Raw genomic sequence first — 21,688 nt, 5'->3', positions numbered from 1 at the left:
AATATTATAGGATTCTCAATATTCAAAATGCAGTTTTTCTCTCTTATTTATTTACTTAATTCTTAATTAAAAAAGAAGAATATTATTATTTATCCTTCAAATTTTTAAACATCAAAAAAATTTCTCTGTAATTTAACTTAGTCAATCAACTATTATTATTTATTTTTACAATCCTTAGTTTTCATTTAAATGATATCAGTAAAAGCTGATATCTTCAATTTACAATCCACTTGTATTAAGTCAACATTTGGATGGTTTATTGGTTAGTTTTAAGACTTTTTTAGATTTTAGTTAGATGTTATTTTTAAATGATAACTATAAATAACTTTAGAGATTTTTGTAAATATTTATTCAATTACTATTAAAAAATTTATAAGATAAACTGTGATTTTTATTTTTTTACCAATATAAATTTCAAGCATTTATTTTTAAATATTTTCACTATAATTATTCTAAAATCAAAATTTTTTTTCCTTCTAAATTATTTCAGATAGGCACACATATTATATATAAAAAATTATTAACACACTAAAACTAAAATTTGTTGAGGAATAGGGAAAATAAATAGTAGAATCTTAAACTAAAAAATTGAAATATCTAGTTTTTTGCTAAAATAATATTGAGAAATATATATAACTAAACAAGTAAATTTATCTTATTTAATAAGACAGACAGACGAATTTAACTATTATGAGTTAGCCAAAAATAAATAAACATTTTATTATTAATAAAAATAATATAATATAATGTAATATAAGTTATATTTTAATTTTTTGAGATTTGATTTTTCACTATTTATTTAATTTAATTGTACTGAATTTTTATTAAAAAACTAAAGGGTTTTTTAATTCATTTGGAGAGTTTTCGTTTTAAGCATCATCAGTTTATTTTAGTTCATATTTTGATAAATATGGTAAGAATTATATATCAGTTAAATTTAAGTTTCTTGTATTATGTAACTCTATGCAAATATTTTAATTATCAACAATGTGAATTGTGTCAAACTTTTTATTTTTTGAACCAAAACATTTAAATATTAATTATTTAATTGTAATGAAGATATCTAAAAAAAAAGATAATAAATACAATCCATTAAATAATGACAATGTAACCATCATAGCAATACCAATTTTATTTAAAGTTTGCTAATCACTGTCAGTCATTAGATTATTTTGATCGAATCGAGACTTTATTATTCCAATAGTTAGCACACAAACCCAAGAGGCTAAAAAAGAAAGTGTACCTAAAACTTTAATGATCATATATATTATGCTTTTAAAAGGTCTATAATAAAAAATGTAGGCTAAAAGCATTATTTATGTTAATATAATTATTGAGATATTCAAATTAAAGGTTTTAGAGCTGAATATGGCACATATAGATATAATTAATTTTAAAATCAGGCTGTAAAAATGGAAATAATATTTTGAATTCTTATTCTTTAATCTATCTGCAAACATAGGTACTTTGTCAAATTAGTTTTGCTTCATATAATGATAGGCTCTTACTTAGATGTAGATTGCTTAAAAAATAAAGGCAAACATGATATAAATAGATACTCTATTTATATAAACAGAGTCTTAGAAATTGTAAAATTAAAGATAGATTGATATCAGATAAAGTACAAAATTAGATTCAAAATTAGAGAGCAGTTAATTGTTTAAGAGCACAGTGATGTTATAAATTTTTTATGTTATATTTGTTTATGATTATTAATTTAAAATAAAAGGTTAGTTTTGATTATTTTAATTAGGATTTATCATTTTATTATATTATTCGATTAGTTCAAAATACTAAGTCTAACCAAAATTCTAAAAATTCAATTCTCTATACAGTAGGATACTCATTTTTAAATCATTCTAATCTTTGGTATCCAAAAACTTGTGAATTAATCTAAGAATCCAGTAAACAGACAGAAAGATTATGAATAGCAGGCTTGGGACTTGTGTGTTGTAGAAAAAATTATTTAAAAATCCTATTTAATAGAATTATTCATTTTCAGGTATTGAATTTTTTAATTCATCTGTTAGATCAAAACTAAAGATGTAATATTAATTTTATTTGGTATAGTCATTACCTTATTCTTCATATGAGGAAAAAAATTAGTTATGGCTGAAAACAAACTACCCAACTATTTTCAAATAAAGCTAAATATTCAAAGGAAATTCAATAGGCACAATCAAGAATAGGATAGTGGGTTGAAGAGTACTCAAAATAAATAAAAAAAAATAATACTTTGTAACAAATTAAACAAAGAAATTATTTTAGACTGACTAAGAAGCTGCTTTAAGCTACTAAAGATTTTATAAGTTATTTTAAGAGTTAACCTCTTCTTAAACCAAATAGACAGATAGTGGTTTTTAGAGATATTTTAGGTCTAAGATACTTTTGTTAACACCCTAAAAAATGTGCTACTCAGCTGCGTAAACGTATAAAAATTATCTAGGTATAACTTTTTTAGTAGAGATGCAGAATTCAATATATTTATTGTTATAAAAAGTAGGAATCATTTAATATTCTTATGGTGAAGAGTATTACAAGTAAATAACTAGATTATTTACAGCTTAATCTAGAGAGACGCTCTAAATTAGTTAATCAGAAAATTCAATTCTAAATATTTATTTAAATGATTTATTTATGTAAATGGTAAGATTCATATCTAATCTATTCATGCAAATAGGTTTATTTTTATTTAATTCATCCATGATTTAAGTTTTTGTATTGTCTACGCATGCACATCTACCATCATATGTCCTAACAAATTCATCACTATAGCAATCTGTACAATCAAATTTATTTGGACCAGTACAGCGCTTACATGAGTAATGGCAAGGCTAGCAGCCTTTATTACTATTGTCATTTATGTCTAAAAACTATCCTTCAGGGCATTTAATACAATTAGTGCTAACACCATCTTCAAATAAAAACCTATCGCATTAACAATATGGTGGATTTTTTCTATCACCTTTGCACTGCTAGCAATTAGATGAATGCTTTGAACATGTTAAGCATTTATTATCACATTATAAAGGTATACATTAATTTTAGGTGTAATCATATACTTAAACATCAGAACATTCCTATTAACAAAAGGGAGGGTTTATAAATCCAGGAAGGCAAGAAGTACATTAATTTTTAGAAGCTTTCGCTGGATTATACTAGCAAGTCTAACACTGAGTATCACAAACTAATCATAAATTTAATTAATTAATGTATTTAAAATAAAATTTGCCTGATTTAAAAAGAAAAAATTTTTGTTTAACAAGGCGAAATTAATTTATGGTGTCTGTTTAATAATTTCTTGACCCCTGTTTAACTTAATAAATAAATGTAATGTAAAATTAATAATTGCGACTAAAATTTGGGTGGATTTTTCATACTTACTTTCTTTTTATTTATTTATTTTAATAAATTTAATTTACCTTTGCAAGAGAGTGCAGATGGCGTTGGATCAAAATACATTTTTGGAGGACATTAGCAATTAGGTAAAATTTGTAATAGATCAATGCATGAAGTGCAGTAATTCTAAGAAAAAACACAAGTTTTACATGGGAGATTGCACTCTAAATTAATAAAAAAAATAATTTATCTTAATTGAGAATTTTTAATCTAATTAATCTTTAAACAGCCTTTCAAAAATTAATGATAATTTTGAATAATATATATATTAAGATCAGAAATTAGATCTTTCTTTTTTTAATAAATTTTTTAATTATTTTAAGACAACTTGAGCTGAATATTTGGATAAAAAAAATTTCAATTACTTTGGCATTGATAGGAATCATTCATAAAGTATCCTTCATTGCAAATACATTAATTTTATTTTAGGGTTGCATTTTCAAAACACGCAGTGCATTGTGATTAATTATTGCATGTAAGACAAGATGGTTTACAGGCCAAGCAAATTAAATTCTATTTAGACTAAAAATAACCTTAGTTACATTGACAATCATTATTAACAAGATATCGATTTTAGCTGTTTAAACATGAATAACAGTTTTTCAAATTTGATTGATTAGTAGCTTCAGGACAAAAGTTATTTATTAAATTTTGAAAATAGATCCTTTATTGTTAATAAAATTTTTTAATTATTTTTAGCTTACTAATTAGATAAGTGGAATATGCATATCTTGAAAAAAAATCTTTATTTACTTTATAACATAAGATTAATCTGATAAAGAAGGAGTCTATTGCGATCCAGTTAATGAACAAGAATCAGTAATTGTTTTTATAATTTGCAATTCAAAATTATTATTTTAACTTGAGATATAGAGATCAGTCGTGATATTCAAACTAACATGATAGTTAACATAGCAGTTATTTATAAAGACATGACTGAAATCTAAATTATTACTATTCCTTGTAAAGATTATTTATTCGTTGCAGGTTTATCTATTTGTAATGTTTAATATAAAATCTTATTAATAGATAATAATAGATAAAACTAACTAACTAAATATGTATTTTTACGCTCTATAATAAACAATAAAGGTAAACCTATAAAACTTATGTATGTCTTATGATGAGAACTATATTTATCCAGTATTGCTAAATAAACATACTCCTGGGTTGCTTACTAATTAATTAAACCAGTTTCCTTATGATGCCTTGTAAATACTGAAAACATTGTTTTAATGAGCACCTAAATAAATAATATATAAGAGTTAAGAATAAATATTAAAATCGCATTTAGATTTTCTAAATTACTAATTTGTATATTAAACGGATAAGAAGAGCTCCCTAGTTTTATATTGAGCAATATAATAAATAGACTTATAATATGCCTAAAATAAGATATTAAAAATATCATTTTTAAGCTTATATATTTGCTATCAGCAAAATTTTGTATTAATTTTTAATTTTAATTAAAGGTTTTTACTGTTTCTCAAAATTAATTTACTTTTTTTTCAAAACAAAATTTTACATTAATTCTTATATTTTCTTTTGTTATGGCAGAATATGTGGCGATTGGATTATTCTAAATATATTTTACTTATGAAATAGTATTTAATATTCTCTTAAATTAAATTATCATTTTCTGAATATTAAGCTATTTTTATTTTATATATAATTTAAAAGTAATAAATATATTCATGCCTAAATTACAGAAATATGATACATATTTATTATTTAAATAAAAGCTCATTCAATTACATTAAATCAAATCAACAAAAGAATTATTATTTTTTAATTAAATTAATGATGTTTCTTAATTGAGCAATTTACTTTGTTAAAAATTCTTTTTTAAAATGTAAATTTCGTCAAAATTAAACAGAATTGAATATTTAATTATCACTTGAATACAATAAATATCTATTATTACAATTATAATCAATTTTTTATTTATATTTTATTTCTTAATACTCACAACTAACTTGTTATTAAAACTAAATTTTAATAGCACAAAATTTTGATTAAAAATTATTAACTTTATTTAAAAGTCATTTTATTTAGATTATTTTGTTATTTTTTAACTTTAACTTTATTTTATTTAACTATAAATAATATCTTTTTGAAATTAAAAAATATTTTTAGGTCATTTAGATTTTTATTTGATTTATTTGGAAATTAATTTTTCATAAGGCAAAAATCATAACCAATTTACTAATTGATTTCTTATTTTATTTTATTTTTAGTATGTGCTGTTAAAAATAATCATAATTTTAACAATCTCAAAACTAAGCAAAGAAGTTAAGCAGTTAGCTAGCAAGAACACTATCCTTTGACTAAATAACTTTTTAAATACTTGAAATTTTTTAATTTTTAATGTTTATTCTTGTAAACTTTAATAATGTATTAAGATAGAAATTTTAAATATTTAAATTAAAACTAAGCAGCCAAGATAGCAATAAGATCCTTTTACTTCATATCTTTTTGTTTAAATATTTGAGATCGTTTTAGTTTGTAATGCTAATTCCTGTAAGTTAAATGCATTAAGATTTAAATTACATTTTTGTTTTATTATTGGACTCTTCGTATTCCATTTTTTTATATTTATCCTCGCTGTTGTTGGTCTAAGTTTAGAGTTCAATAAATTGTTACTTTATATTATTTTTCATATTAAACTATAAATATGTGTCATCTGAATTAGAATTTTTATACACTACTATCAAATTAATTTCTTTCTTAGACCAAAGAAGCTTACATAATTCAACAGTCTAATAGGCAATTTTTATTAAAAACAAAATGAGGTAAATTGCGTTAAATACTATTAGTAGTATTATAATCGAAAGACCTAAATTATCCATATATTCAACGTCTTTTGACTCGTAAAACTGTTCAGATTAAGAATTTAATTGTTACCTTTTGATCAAATAAAGCAAAAGGCAAAACCAACTAAGCAAATAGCTGGAGGTTGCAATTACTTTTAAGCAAAGGAAAATTCTACTCTTAAATGGTCTAACAAATATAATGTATATAAGCAGGAGTATTTAAACAATTAATATCATTGAAACAAAGGCTATTTAATTAAAGCTATTAAGCTATACGCAGATGATAGTTATTATTTTTCCCAAAAAACTATAAAAATGAAAGTAGTATTATTTGTCTTCTTTTGTTGATAATGTAAACACAGGTATCTATTCCCTTTTTCCCTACTTCATTAATCTGAAGCACTTTATATGAAAGTATATAAACTATATCAAGAAAAAAAAACACAAGTACATTGAAATTCTATTTACAATATTTTGTTATTTGAAGTTAGTAAATTACATTCCCATAGAAATAAAGTAAATAGCAAAATTAGATTCCATATTAGAGACTATTAAATTTTATAAAATCTATTTGATCTTTTTAATCTTGCTTTAATCATTTTATTTTTCCTATTCATCAGTTATTTTGGACTGATCTTGAGAATCAATTGATGTTTTTGTTTCATTAGATTCTCTTTATTCTTATAAAACTTATTAGCTATTCATTTGCTCATATCCATTTATTGATTAATTCTAATTTTGATTCATATAAACTTATTCTTATTTTTTATCCTAAATATTTTATCCTTTTTATTATTGCTCTTTCATTAAACCTTTAGAATCTGTTATATATTATTTATACTATTAGTAAGTAAATTTGCAATTACTATTACTTTACGATGTTTAACTAAGATGTTAACTCCCATTATCAACTTAATCTTCTTATTTTTATTTAAAACAGATCTTACAAAGCTTAAACACGTCAATAAAGGAAATTATCCAATAAATAATGCAAAAAAGAGTAACAATAAGTAAAGGTATCTAGTTGTTAAATATAAAGTTTTTCATAAATCCTAACTACTCTATTTCATAGCTTTGTGGCTTATCATTTTTAATATACTCAGTAACATCAAAAAAGAAAATATAATACTCTTATTTCGCATTTTCCTAAGATAGTTCATACCATGCAAAAAATTTATTTTTATTAAAGACAAATTATCCTATTATCTTTAAGAATAGCTCTAAAGTAATTGGTAGTTAAGTAGAAACTAAAATAAAAAGTATCGTAGGTTGAAGTGTGCTTAATATAAATAAAAAAAAGTAGTACTAGGTTACAAATTTCACAAACGGATTGTTCTAAACGGATTCTGAAGCCTTTTTAAGCCTGAGTAAATTTTATTGTTTGTTAGATAAATCTTGAAGGTCTTGGAACATCTAGATTTCTATAGGGTTGTTCAAGTACCATCTACTCAGTATATTTTAGCCCTCTCCATATAAAACATATTGAGTGAGCAGCTATACAAATATTTTTTATTTGGGAATAATCTTATTAGCAAATATGATAAATTCTATGTAGTTTCTATCTATTATATCAAAAAACTATATTTAGTATTCATTTTAGCTAACATTCTCCAGTTTTATTTATAAAGCTTCAACTAAGTCTAGTTTTTTTATGCTCTTTATTAAAGGCGAAGAAAACTCTATTCTAAAAACTTACTGAAAATTTTCATTAATGTAAACTTTCAAGCTCATTTTCATCATAGTTTAGCATTTTGGAGTTTTTGATTTTGTATCATTTATTATATCCATTTCTTATTCAATGCATTCGCAAGTAGACGAAGCGCTTAAATAAAACTAATCTGGATAACATTCAGTGCAATCCGTTATTAGGCTTCCTTTGCATCTTTTACAGGAAAAGTGGCACTTTTAACATTTAAAATTTCCTGAATTGACATCTATGAATTCTCCAATAGGACAGGTTAAACAATTTTCACTTTTCAAGTCATCATATTTGTGCTATTCACATAAACAATAAGGAGGACGCTAGCGATCTCCTCGGCATGTAGAACAATTGTTTCTTTTTCCAATACAAGAACCGCATTTATTATCACAAGAAAGTGGTACACACTCATTTTTTTAAAAGTCTAGCTCTTAAAATTAATCGCATTCTTTTATACATAATGGCGCCAACTAGTACCCTTTTGTGCAGGTAGTACATTAATCAGGTCTATCAGTGCAAGTCGAACATTTATAGCTACAAACTAATTAGTTAAAAAATTTTTAGTTAATTTACACTTGCTTAATTAGTTAAGATATTTTCTAGCACTAATTAATTTTTTTAAATCAAAATCGAAAATTTTATTTTTCTGTCGAATATCTGAATTTTCTGACAAAATTTAATTTCGTCAAAAACATCAAAAACACAAGAGTCACACATACATACATACCAGCTCACAATATTTAATTGAGAAAAATAAGATATTGATCTATAAATTTTTACATTTGCATTTCTAATCAGCAAGGTCAAAATACATTCCGTTTGGGCACTTGCACGAAGGGGGTTTCATATTAATATCATCAATGCATTGAGTACAAAAATCTGAACGGCCTTAGCACTTCTTACAATTAGAACTACATTCTATCATTAATGGATTTATCAAATTTAAAAATAGAACTTAAAAAAAAATTTACTTTCACATTTCTAATCGAAATTAGAAAAGAATCCATCATAACATTTACATTAATTATTTAAATCTAAATAAGCATTTTCAAAGCATTCAGAACATTTATTTTTGTTGTAATTGCATTTTTTGCAACTTCCATTACATCTTGAGCAAGTCAATTAATTTTTATATTAATAGTAGCCATCTTCACATTCACAATAATTATTCACCATAACTCTGTTGTATTCCTCTAAACAGTTATAGCACGAGTAAATGCTTTCAGGTGAGGATTTTGTAGGACACAAAATATTAGTTATTTTAGTAATAGTCATACTTTTACAGTAATAAAAAATATTTAATTTTTCTTGATAGGAAAAAATTAATTAATTACCTTTTAATATTTCCGTAGGTAAAATCTACATTTTACAATTCTTCAGAATTGCAATTAGAATCAATATTCAATGGTAATTTTAATTCTAACTCTAATATTTTAGTATTAACAAAAATATCAAATGAAACTTGAATGTATTTCCAACTGAAAAATCTGCTGTCATATTCAACTTTATAATCATCAATTTCTTTTCTTTATGCTTTGACAACAAGTTTTTAAAAGTCACCTCCTCTATTTAATACAATCAAAATAAATTCATTTTTTTCAAAGTATTAATAATGATTTAACTTACTATATTTTATATTAATAGTATATCTAAATTTAAAAGAAGTTATTAATGTACTCAGCTTCGATATACTATTTAAAATTGTACTTAAAAATGCACTGAGTTGAATCTATTTTATATTTTTTCCAGTCAGCAGAAAAGCTCGATCCAATATTTTTATACACTCCTTATTTATAGTAAATTAATATGAATAAAAATCATAAACAATTCATTATTATTATTTACTTCTCTAAATCTAAACATCTCCAGTCAGTTGCTATCCTTATGACAAAAATATATTTTAAGAATAAATAGTTATCAATAATAGTAAATTAATAAGCCTATTCATTTTGCTTCTACTTTGTTTTAAATTAATTAACAGCGTTTGCTAATTTTTTGTTAATATTAATAAAATTAAGAATTTTACCTTTAATATTATAATTAAATGAATATTTTTATTTTCTTTTTAGCTAAATTAATTTTTTTACATAAAAAATTTAATACTTAGAGGGTGTAAGAGATGATCAGATATAATTCTAAAGTGTTAATTTTACATGTATTTTTTACCATAATTATTGACTATCTAGTAGTAAGAGTACTTCTTAATTATTGCAAGATAGAACTAGATAAAATTGTAGATTAAATAAAGATGATATATTTTTTATTTACATTAAATAAATTTTTTTAAATTTATTATTTTTACTTATAGTTGAATTCTGAATGAAAAATACATTCATAATTTATTTTCTTAATAAGTAAATTTTACTTTTATTATGTAAACTTAAGCTTTTAATTTGTAAATTTCTACTTTAAACTTCCAATTTTTTTAAAAATATGCATTTAAAATATTTTTATTAATAATGTTAATAATTTTATTAAATTTTATTTAAAGTAGATTTTGTGTTATAAATTAGCTTAAATTAGGAGTTTTTGAGACAAATATTTTAAATACATTTTTTTTAATTAAAAGCTCTTTTTTTAATACTCTTTACTCTTAGCTTTTAATCTTTTTATGGAATAATATAAAAATTATTTTTGAAAATATAAAATTAAATTTAATTAATTAATTTTAATAATAATTGTTTATATTTTCTTTATTTAATTTGAGTGTGTTTAATTTAAATTAAATATCTAGATAATTTATATTTGTTGAAATTGATAATTAAAACTAAATAAATTCAATAATTAATAATCTATTTCTTTTATTTTATTTTTGTACTAATTTTTATTTTGAAATAATTTTATTATAAATTTTAGTTGACTCATTTCTATTTAAAAGCATTTATAATCTTATTTTTATAAATAAAAAAGAATTTATTTAGTCATCTCCTTTATTATTCTAATTATAATTTTTGAATGGCTTTTTCACCAGAAAATATTTATAACATATTAATTTTATGGTTTGCTAACTCTTAACAATAGAAATATTTCGGGATATGGATGATTATTCCTTAATCTTCAAGCTACAATAATCTTTTTTATAAAAAATTACATTTTTAGTAGTATTTTTATAATTTGCAATTAAGTAAAAATGTCTCACCTTATATTAATGAATATTATCTGATAATTATTAATTACAAATATTTTGAAATATCTAAAAAAACAATAAGAAAAGAGATAAATAATCAATTAATCAATCATAAATTAAGAAAACTTACTAAATGGAATTCTTAAAATTTTTTGTATTACTAACTTGTATCTTCGGCTTTTTAAGAGCATAAGAAACATCTAATACTTCATAAAATTAAAACTCAAGCAATACTCCATTAGAGAACGCTGTAGCATGTGTAAATCATTTAGTAGATCCATGCACTAATATAGATAAATAATGTAATTAAGATTACTATAAATATAGTTCATGTAGTAGTGCTTGCTCCTCTAATCCAACAGATATCAATTAATATTAAACTTGCATAAGTGCTTGTGTTTCTACAAATTAGGCTCTCGCAGGCTACATTACTTAAATAAACAATTGTATAATATTAGCAACACCTTCATCTAGTTTAATCATAAACCTTTATTCATTAAGTGTTATTATACTTATCTTAATTTACTGAATAATAATAACTTAAAAAATCATTTGTAAAATTACTTTAATGCTATATTTATATGTTTGTTAATTTTATAATTAATTTTTTTTTTTCTATTATATTTGGTCTCTGTCATTTTCATGATTAAAATTAAAAATATCTTTTGATAAGATTAATAAATAATCAAATAAATTAATAAAATTAAAGGATACTCACAATTTAATTTGTATTTTGTAGAGTTTCTAATAAGTCAAAGATTAATAGTTGCCCAGAAATATATAATCAATAATTTATATTTCTAATGTTACAAATTTTTTTATAAATGAATCTTAGAATTAGGTCAAATTTTACTGCTAAGACACAAAACAACCATAATAATAAAATAAAATAAAAATTATATTAATATTAAAATATATATTGTAAAGAACACAAAGATATAATATTTTATATCAGGTATTTTTATGCATAAATATGTCCCCTTAACTAAAATATTTATCTCTCCACATTACCTCATTCATTCGACACAGCTGGGAGAATTAAGGTATATTAAATATTTTATTTTAAAAATAATATATCTCTCTAAATTTAAAAAAAAAAGAAAAGATAATTTATTTTCTAATTAATTAGAGATTACAATTATTAAATAGGATAAAAACAAATTAAATAATAAATAAACTACAAATTTGTATTTTAAATAACTTAATTTAACTTAAACAAAAAATTTTTGAAAAAATTACTACAAAATAAAAATTTTAATTTTAATTAATTCTTTATATAGTAGACTAATCTAACTAAACTCTTCTAAATTATAAAATTTAAAACTGCAATATATTTTATTTTTTTTTTAAACTTAACTAATGTGACAAATAAACCTGAATCATTTGTCTATCAAAACAATCATTTGAAACTATTTAAATATTTTCCTATTTTGTTATTTTGTTAATAAATTTTTATAAAACACAATAAAAACATAATTAATTGAAAGGATATTTCAGTAATTGTAAGTTAAAAACAATTCTTTTTTTGAAAATAAGAATCTTATCTTTAATTAATATAAAAAATTAACATACAAAATTTAGCAATAAAAGTTAAGTTAATTTATTTTTTTTTTTCACTTTTTTTTATCTTCTTTATCAATTTTTTCCAAATCTACACCCATATCTAAATCTATTATATCATCATCGTTTCTATTTTCATAATCTATTTCTATTTTGGAGGTAGGCACTGTGTTTCCATAAACATCATAAGCAGTGGGTCTAGCTTTAGTTAAGATGGTTTGAAGTTATCCGATTTTAAAAATCAAGAATGGAAGACTTAAGTATCCATAAACTAACTTTGCAACAGCAAACTAAACAGACGTTTGATGGAATTATGGTGGTACTTTTGTAGAATATGAGTAGTAAAATGCAAGACAAGCAACTCCAAAGGCAAGGAAGTCATAAATCATAAAAATGTAAAGTTTACCACCTTTTGAGCAGTCGCAACATGATTTCTAATTTTACTAGGCTTCCTTTTCAAGCATTTTTTCCTTTTCTTCTTGTTCTAGCTAATGAATGGAATTTTCAATATCTTCTTGATGAGCTTATTCTTCACTTTTTTATTCATTATTTTCTTATTAGTCCAATGCCTATTATAATTCTTTTGCCTTTTATTACTAATCTAAGTGATCAAAATCAGCTTTTCCTTTAGATTCAGAACAAGGTAGAAGTAAGAAAGCTAGCCAAATAAGTATAATCTAAGAAGCGAAGTCAACTAGATCTAAATAAAAATCTAACATAGGGGAAGATGGAGCTCCATAGATACAATCATATATAGGGTCCTTTTCAGATTTGTCATCCCAGAGTCTCATACACTAAAATTAGCTCAAGTACAAAGTCAATGCTGCAATTACTCCTTGTCCTATAAATTAAGCCTTTTTATAATCTAAAATGTAAGAAACAAGCATGAATTCATCACCAGTATCCATGCATAGGAATGCAAAAAAGTACAATGCTTGCTAGATGCCATAAAATGGAATAAGTGAAATTAATGTTAAAAGCCAGTAAGAAAAGGTTCTCATTCTTTTCCATATAGACATGTCTACAGGGTTAGTTGTGTAATTATACCAAGCTTTTATTTTGTAGCAAGGAACACAAATACAGCTTACTTAAGGCTCTTTTATGGTTTTCTTAGGCTTAAACATCTTCATACGGAACTGGTACTTGACTTCATCTAGAATAATAGGATATGTTTCATCAACAGCAACATCAATTCCTTACTTTACGAATTCTGGCATGTCTGGATCTTTGATTGAGTTAGCAACTTTAGGCTTGAATTTTAAGAGAAACTCAATCATTTTCTTTTCCATTTACTTTTTTATCCATAACTCGAGCTTATTCTTCTTTTCTCTGATAGCTGAAGAAACAAAATTGTCAGCTTTTTCAGCAGCTTCAGTAGCTTATCTAACAAATTTATTTTCCTTTACTGAATCTATAGCTTTCTGATATTCTTTAGAAAGACCATCAAACATAGAAGTTTTTTTTGGCTCAGCAGTCTCGTTACTATCTAAGCGTTCTTTCTAGCTTCCTTGCTCCTCTGAACCCTTCCTCTCTTTTTCCTTATCTTTTCCTCCACTAATCTTATTTTTTAAAGAATCAAACATTTTTGAAAAATTGGGAACCTCTACTTTTCTTTATTTTTAATTTAATATTATTGCTTATCAATTAATATTTATTAATTATTTTTTAGATCTAAATATTGGTTTTATACTAAAATAGATAGATTTAAATAATCTAAAAAGTGGGTGAAAATTGAAAACGTAAATTGAATACAAAATATAAAATACAAATAAAATAAAAGTATTTGTAAAATAAAATTTAGATAGATTGACAGGCAGACAGATTTAGATTTAAATCAGGATTTGATTTAGTTTTCCTTCTATAACTTTTGTAAATTTTATTTAAATCTTTGGAGATATATTCTGAGTGATCATGAATATTCTTTTCGTACAAATAATAGATAAATAATAAGGAATATTTTTAATTTATTTAGGAAGAACAATAAAATAATTATTATTTAATATTTCTTTTATAAAAAAATACTTTTTAAAGTTGTTGATATTATTTTTAAAGTAATACATTTATAAATTATTTTTATATATTTCAGACCAAATAAACAATTATATTCAAATAATGATTCAATATTTAATTTTTATTTAAATATTTTTTAAATCATTATGGCTATATTATAGAATTGTTAGTATTACTTTAAATATTTATATTTTAAATAGTTTTATGAAAATTAGATCATTTCATAATGACAGGCTTAAGTAAAAAAAATAAAGGTATGTAAATTAATCTTTCTATAAACTATATGTAGTATGTGTCTCCTTTAAGTTATGGTTGTATCTTAAATAAATTTTAAAAATTTTTATGCGGTAAATGAAAGAAAAAAAGAATCTAATCATTTTGAAATAAAATAAAAAATTGTTCTTTTCTCAAACAAATTAAAGATCTAAATGTAAACCTGAAAATAGAAAATAATATTTTTTTATAAATAAATAATTTGTTTTTTAATTCTAAAAATTTAATAAATGAAGATGTGCTTAACAAATAACTTCATTTGTGAAAATATGAAAAACATACGTAAGTTATGAGATTCTATTATATTTACACTTTAAAAAAAATAAATTATCCTTATATAGTTATTTGTTTTTTAATTTCAATTATACCACAAATCTAATGTAATTAACCTCGGATTTAATTTCATAAACAAAGCAATTTATGAATTAAATACGATTAGTTATTAAACCCTCGATCTTCTGAAATTAACAAATTAACTTATTAAATTAAATAGACTTTTTAGTTTTTGATTACTTATAATGAAATCTTTTAAATTGATTTTGGTTAAATATGGCAATTAAACAAGCAATTTTGAAAAATCAACTATAGGCTTTATTTGATTTGGTTTTTTAGAGTTGTTTATGCTTTCAATTATCTATTGTATTAAGACTATTTCTACCAGCTTTTCTTTTATACAAATTATGTTTTTAGTTAATTATTCATAATTTATCTATTCACTACTATTCTAGCAGAAGTAAATAGACAAATTTGGAAAATTTTTTGGAGAATAGGATTCAAATATATTACTCTAAATATATTCAATGCTTTGTGAAATTAATTATTCTTCAAAATCCTTACTTATAGTGAGTACTATCAATGAATTTTCATTTTTTGTTTCTTATTTTTTTACATTAAGTTTAAGATGCTTTAGATTGTCTAACTTTTTTAATTAATCAAAAAGTAAAATAACTCCCTACTTAGAAAAGGAATTTATGGAGTTAAAGACTAATTCAAGCTTTTTAACATTCTTAAACAATCCTAATATATCTGATACAATATACACATATTTACCCAGTTGAATTAAACTGTTTATGTTCCACTTTAAATTTTTAGTATATTTTGCTATTTTACTAATTTAATTTGCAAAGTTAATCAATATGTGATTTTGAGAAAACTGAATGTCTATACATAAGTCTAACTATTTTGGGCATATTTTCATTTTATTATAGATTTCGTTTATATTTTGAATGAAATTAAATCCTTTTAACTCTTAATACACTAATTCATTTGCTATTAAAATACTATCTGAGTTGTTGAAATCATTTCTTTCAAATTTAGTTTATCCATCATAACATATTTTTTCATTTTCACATTCCAAATAGCATAATGATGGTTATTAGTTTCTGTTTGGAGCAATGTTTTCTTTATCACAACCTTGAAAGAAATCAGTAACAGATGGCATCAAAATCTGTCGTTTGTGTATATTCAGCTTTTAAATATTCATATGTTTATTATCTTTTCCAGCAATTTAAAAAAAATACTTATTTTCAATAATAAACAACAAAAGTTGAATAATATTTAAATTTAAATCTATTTTTTAAAATTCTCTACTTAAAAAATGATGTAAATATTTTTTAAACAAACTAAATATTTAATAGTAGAAAAAAGAAAATAATAATAAGAAAACAAAGATTTTTTATTTCTTATAATTTCTATTAATTAATTTTCTATATCATAATTACAAGATTAATATTTTCTGATTTACAATTATTTTTTTTGTTTTTTCTATATTCTTGGATATTTAATTAAAGAATCTATATAAAAATTGTATTTAGGTTTATATTATTATTTAAATTCAAAATTATTTTAATTTTAAAACACTACTTTTTTAATGAAAATAAATTTTGAAATTATAAATAAAATAAAAATTAGGAAACAAACAACTTAAAATTTAAATGTATATAATACTCTTGATCTCAAAGAAAGTAAGCTCTATGTAAATTATAGAAAATTTACAGATTACTGCTTCAAAATAATGAATTACTGATCAAAGTCTAATGCGAGAAAAAAAAGATGTAAGAACATATAAATAGAATCAAAAAAAAAAATTTTTTTATCAAACATAAAAAACTTTATAATGAAAGTATTTTTCATATTATTGTTACAAGGCTAGCCACTAATCGAAATTGACTATGAGACAATAATTATTTCAAAGAATTATATATATAATTTATTTTTATTTTGATTTAAGGATGTAACATTAATGAAATGAATAAAAATAGTATATTAGTTAAGGCACAATTATCTCAAACATTTAAATCAAATATTAGTTTATTAATAACAATTTTATAACCTATTTATGACAAAAGAATTTATATTTATAGTTGTATAAATATTTTTGATACTGAAATTAAATTATTTAGACCTTACTCTAATTTATTTATTTTCATAAGCAAAATTTTAATAACTTATTTAAATTTCTTAAAGTTTTATCTAAATATTTTTAATTAGGTTTTACAAAAGAAAGTGAAATTTATATTTAGGCCATTAAAAATAATCCTACTCAAGATATCGAACAATAACAGAAAAATAATTAGTTTTTCATTTAAAAATGTTTTGTAACATGTTAATTATAAAGCAAGACTGCCTGAAACCTTGCTATAAACACATTAAAATCAGTTGAAATTTCATCCATTTTTAAATCTAATAATGTTAGTATTTATTTCTGGAAGTGCAATATTTTAATGAAATAAACACTTATATTTTTATTTAGAAATAATTATCTCTAACATAACTCAAAAAAGCATAGTGAACAATATAATTGAAGAAAGCTGGAGATTTTTTAATTTTTTTATAAAATATTGTAACATGATTTATAATTAAAATAAAGTTAGGCTAATTGAATATTTAGTTTATTAAAAATTAATAAGATTTAAATATTTAAATTTATAGAATATTTTATTTGAAATCATTTTAAATTAAACGAGGTGTTATTTTTCTAATATAATACAAACACCGAATCGAAAATTAAAAAACATCCAATTATTATCATTGCAAAAATCACATTTATTTATTTAAAATAAACATGATATATCTCATAAAAATATAGTAATTAAAACAAAATATAATTGATAATTTATCAAAAATAATTAAAGTCAAAAAAAACAAAAAAACAAAAGCACAGCACTATAAACATAAATTAAACAAAATGAGTTTTCTTTTGAGGGTTTTTATGGTTTTAACTTTTGTAAATGATGTTTATTTATCATTAATAAATATCTTAGATAGCAATTTCATACAGACTGGTAATTTCGCTATCTACTAGAGAAACACTCCTATGAATATTTAATTCTCCTCACCTTTTAATTCTACTCCTAATATTATAACTTCACTTAATTTTTTGGACACTTATAACAAATAGGTTGAATTAGACTTTCAAATTTTCATTACAAATCAAAGCCCAACTGGTTTTTAAGTTACACTCCAAGCCTCTGATTTTTCTTCTCTAGCATAAGCAAATTACTCCTACATAGCTACAACAGCATCAAATATTTATTAATTTAACACTACTAATTAAACATTTTTATTAGATAACAGCTAAGACTAAAACTATAACATTTATACTACTAAAATACCTTATTCTTAATAAAACCTTCTCTAAAATTCGAATATGAAAGTTTTAATCGTTGGATTTATGACTGGGTTTTATGTAGATTATTTTACTAATATCTTAAGTGTTTCCTTTTAAATAAGCTAACCAACCAATGATCCTAATAATTTTTTAATAAATTTAAATGAAGATCTCTCAGCAAATGGGTAACTTAATGAAGTTAGATATAATTATTTTGAGTTTTATTATCAAGAAAACAACTCTATAATGATGAAAACATACAATGATCAAACTTATGAATTTATTTCTAGTACATCTAACTGCTTGTATAATAATTTAATATCAACTAGTTATACAAATAATTTGAGCCCAATATGCAAGCAAGGATTATGTTGTTAAGATCTCACAGTAGCATATGTTAGACTTTAAACAATACCTATTCCTATAAATACTATGCAATCTAATAAATTCAACTTTTAATTCGGTTTTTCTAAAATTTCAATAGATTTAAATGCTTAAAATGGAAGATTATTAATCATTGACTTTTATTTTAAATAATAAAATGGCAACAATGGAATGTATATAACTTATAGAACTTGGGAAGGTTCAAAAATATTAGGAGCTACTTCTACTATTATTGAATACTATAATTTATCTTGTCCTACTGGATATTTTTATTCATTTACTGTTAAAGATTGTGTATAAACCTGTGAAAGTTAAACTTATTCAGAATAAAATTCCTTAAATAGTAGTCTTTTACCTTCATGTAATCCATGTAATTCGAGTTGTTTATAATGCTCTGGCCCTCTATCCACTAACTGTAAAAGCTGTCCATCTTCCCTCCCTTTCTATGTTGTATAAAATAATTAATGTCAGTCAGTATAACCGGTTACTGGTTATATTTGTTAGCAAAGTACAGATATATCTTTGCCTTATTAATAAAACTGTTATTCTTGTGACTCTACATGTTTAACTTGTTCAGGAACACTTTCAACTAATTGTCTTAGTTGTTCTTAATCTTTTCCTTATTTTGTTACTTCCACTAATTAGTGCCTTTCATCTCCATAAAGTAATTTCTATTGCTAGCAAAATACAACTACTCCTACTTATCAATTCACTTGCTAAACTTGTGATCAAAACTGTTAAACTTGTTTTGGTCCTTTATCTAATAATTGTTAAAGCTGTCCTCCTAATCTACCATTTTTTAATACTTAAACAAATGAATGTCTTCTTTAAGCTCCAGCTACTGGGTATTATTGTTAAAATAGCACTGGCACAACTTAAACATACCAATAAAATTGTTATCCTTGTGATCCTAGTTGCTTTTAATGCTCAGGACCACTTTCTACAAATTGTTTAAGTTGTGCTACTTCTTTTCCTTTCTATAATCTATCAACCAATTCTTGCTTAGCATCAGCTCCTAATTAAGGTTATTTTTGTCAGTAAAGCTAAAATACAAGCTTACCTTATTAATAAAATTGCTCACCTTGTGATTCTACTTGCTTAACTTGCTCAGGTAGTCTCCAAAATAATTGCATCAGTTGCACAAGTTAGTTTCCTTATTTCAATATTTAAACTAATTCTTGTCTTTCAAATATTCCAAGTTCAGGCTTTTATTGCATATAAAATTAAACTAATCCCACTTATTAGTTTAATTGTAATAATTGTCATGTAAATTGTTTAAGCTGTACAGGCCCATAGTCTAATAATTGCTTGAGCTGTTATCCTTATCTACTTTTTTTTAATACCAAATCTAATGAATGCCTAGTATAAGCACCCGCATCAGGATATTATTGTTAAAGTAGCTCTAGCGCATCGCCATGGTATCAATAGGACTGCTATCCGTGTGATCAAAGTTGCTTATAGTGCTCAGGTCCTCTTTCTACAAATTGCTTAAGCTGCACTACTATTTTCCCTTTTTACAATTTATCAAATAATTCTTGCTTAGTTTAAGCACCTAATTCAGGTTGCTTTTGCACAAAAAACTCAAATATCAATTTGTCTTACCAACAAAATTGCTATCCTTGTGATGTAAACTGTCAAAATTGTAAAGGACCTCTTACCACTGACTGCACAGCATGTTCGCAATCATATCCTTATTACAACACTCTCACAAATACTTGTATTTCGTAAGAACCTTCTGGCTTCATTTGTTAATAATCTCCTAGTAACTATCCTTCATACTAATCAAATTGTTATCCTTGTAACGATAATAATTGCCTTATATGCACAGATGTTATGCCAAACTCCTGCATACAGTGCTAATCAAATACTTATTTGTATAATAAAAGCTGCTCGTTAACAAAACCTTCTCCAGCATTTTGTGATAGCAATAATAATTGTCAAGATTGCACAATTTAATTCTGTCTCAACTGTGATTAAGGGCCTTAGACTTGTAGTTTATGCCCTCCTTCATTTTATATAGATCCAAATTCAAACTAATGCAAATGCCCTTATGCTTCTTACTTAGATTCAACCAATAATAATTATCAGTGTTTATCATGTCCTGTAAATTGTGCATTATGTGTAAATAGCACGACTTGCTAATAATGTGCTTCAAATTCATCACCAGATCCTTTATATCCAGGAAATTGTATTTTGAATTGCTAGTCAGGATAATTTTATGATAGATAAACACAAAGCTGTTAATAATGTGCTCCAACATGCCTTACTTGCTTTGGGTCTTATAATAATTGTTTATCTTGTAAAACTGGAGCTTAAACTCTTTTTAATTAAATTAATAAAATAAATGAATGCGTTTGTATAGATTAAAAAGATACATTGAGCGAAATAACTGGAATATGTTAGTAATGTTCTGATCCCATGTGTCTGTAATGTGACTCAGATAATAGAAGTATATGTTTATAATGTATAAAATAAGCATAATATTCATAAGCTGATTAAAAATGTGAGTGCTCTTAATCAAATTATTACTCTTCTATTACAAATAGTTGCATCTAATGTCCTTAAGAAAATTGTTAGGAGTGTTTACCAGATGGATCTTAATGCATTTAATGTAAAAATGGATTCTTTTATGATAATAAATTATAAACCTGTAGCTTTTGTAAATAAGGTAAATTTACTGATAATGAAAACAAGTGTAGTTTAAGTTGTACTGATTAATGTGAATTGTGTTCAGATACCAGTTTATGCTTTTAATATTATTCTAATTCCACTTTTGTTGGGAACTAATGCTATTTTACATGTAGTAAATGCAC

At 23.1% G+C, this 21,688-nt stretch overlaps 6 protein-coding genes across 6 annotated transcripts; 2 read left to right on the top strand and 4 right to left on the bottom strand. All coding sequences in view use genetic code 6, as the record gives it.

Moving 5' to 3' along the window:
* Window positions 1–788: 788 nt before the first annotated feature.
* Window positions 789–4,810, bottom strand: TTHERM_00056160 (transmembrane protein, putative; the record flags this gene model as incomplete). Its single annotated transcript, XM_001007547.2, has 6 exons — window positions 789–3,187; window positions 3,423–3,563; window positions 3,765–4,063; window positions 4,153–4,392; window positions 4,471–4,642; window positions 4,708–4,810. The coding sequence occupies 6 exons, from the start codon at window positions 4,808–4,810 to the stop codon at window positions 789–791; spliced, it is 3,354 nt and encodes a 1,117-aa protein (XP_001007547.2).
* A 1,054-nt stretch (window positions 4,811–5,864) lies between these two features.
* On the bottom strand, window positions 5,865–10,066 carry TTHERM_00056170 (transmembrane protein, putative; the record flags this gene model as incomplete). Its single annotated transcript, XM_001007548.2, has 9 exons — window positions 5,865–6,519; window positions 6,712–7,033; window positions 7,085–8,452; window positions 8,692–8,829; window positions 8,883–9,187; window positions 9,246–9,476; window positions 9,538–9,697; window positions 9,757–9,792; window positions 10,015–10,066. The coding sequence occupies 9 exons, from the start codon at window positions 10,064–10,066 to the stop codon at window positions 5,865–5,867; spliced, it is 3,267 nt and encodes a 1,088-aa protein (XP_001007548.2).
* Window positions 10,067–11,171: 1,105 nt separating this feature from the next.
* Window positions 11,172–11,567, top strand: TTHERM_00056190 (transmembrane protein, putative; the record flags this gene model as incomplete). Its single annotated transcript, XM_001007550.1, has 1 exon — window positions 11,172–11,567. One exon carries the CDS (start codon window positions 11,172–11,174, stop codon window positions 11,565–11,567), a length of 396 nt encoding a protein of 131 aa, XP_001007550.1.
* Window positions 11,568–12,651: 1,084 nt separating this feature from the next.
* Window positions 12,652–14,181, bottom strand: TTHERM_00056189 (transmembrane protein, putative; the record flags this gene model as incomplete). The annotated part of the gene is made up of 1 exon (XM_001470672.2): window positions 12,652–14,181. One exon carries the CDS (start codon window positions 14,179–14,181, stop codon window positions 12,652–12,654), a length of 1,530 nt encoding a protein of 509 aa, XP_001470722.2.
* Window positions 14,182–15,507: 1,326 nt separating this feature from the next.
* On the bottom strand, window positions 15,508–16,322 carry TTHERM_00057200 (hypothetical protein; the record flags this gene model as incomplete). The annotated part of the gene is made up of 3 exons (XM_001007552.2): window positions 15,508–15,542; window positions 15,668–15,757; window positions 15,932–16,322. 3 exons carry the CDS (start codon window positions 16,320–16,322, stop codon window positions 15,508–15,510), a joined length of 516 nt encoding a protein of 171 aa, XP_001007552.2.
* A 1,746-nt stretch (window positions 16,323–18,068) lies between these two features.
* TTHERM_000057199 (H-type lectin domain protein) lies at window positions 18,069–21,370 on the top strand (the record flags this gene model as incomplete). The annotated part of the gene is made up of 2 exons (XM_012795498.1): window positions 18,069–21,301; window positions 21,367–21,370. 2 exons carry the CDS (start codon window positions 18,069–18,071, stop codon window positions 21,368–21,370), a joined length of 3,237 nt encoding a protein of 1,078 aa, XP_012650952.1.
* Window positions 21,371–21,688: the final 318 nt, after the last annotated feature.

The sequence above is a fragment of the Tetrahymena thermophila genome (genome assembly GCF_000189635.1).
Source record: "Tetrahymena thermophila SB210 genomic scaffold scf_8254811, whole genome shotgun sequence".
Taxonomy (NCBI): domain Eukaryota; phylum Ciliophora; class Oligohymenophorea; order Hymenostomatida; family Tetrahymenidae; genus Tetrahymena; species Tetrahymena thermophila.
This window is presented reverse-complemented; position numbering and strand designations above follow the sequence as displayed.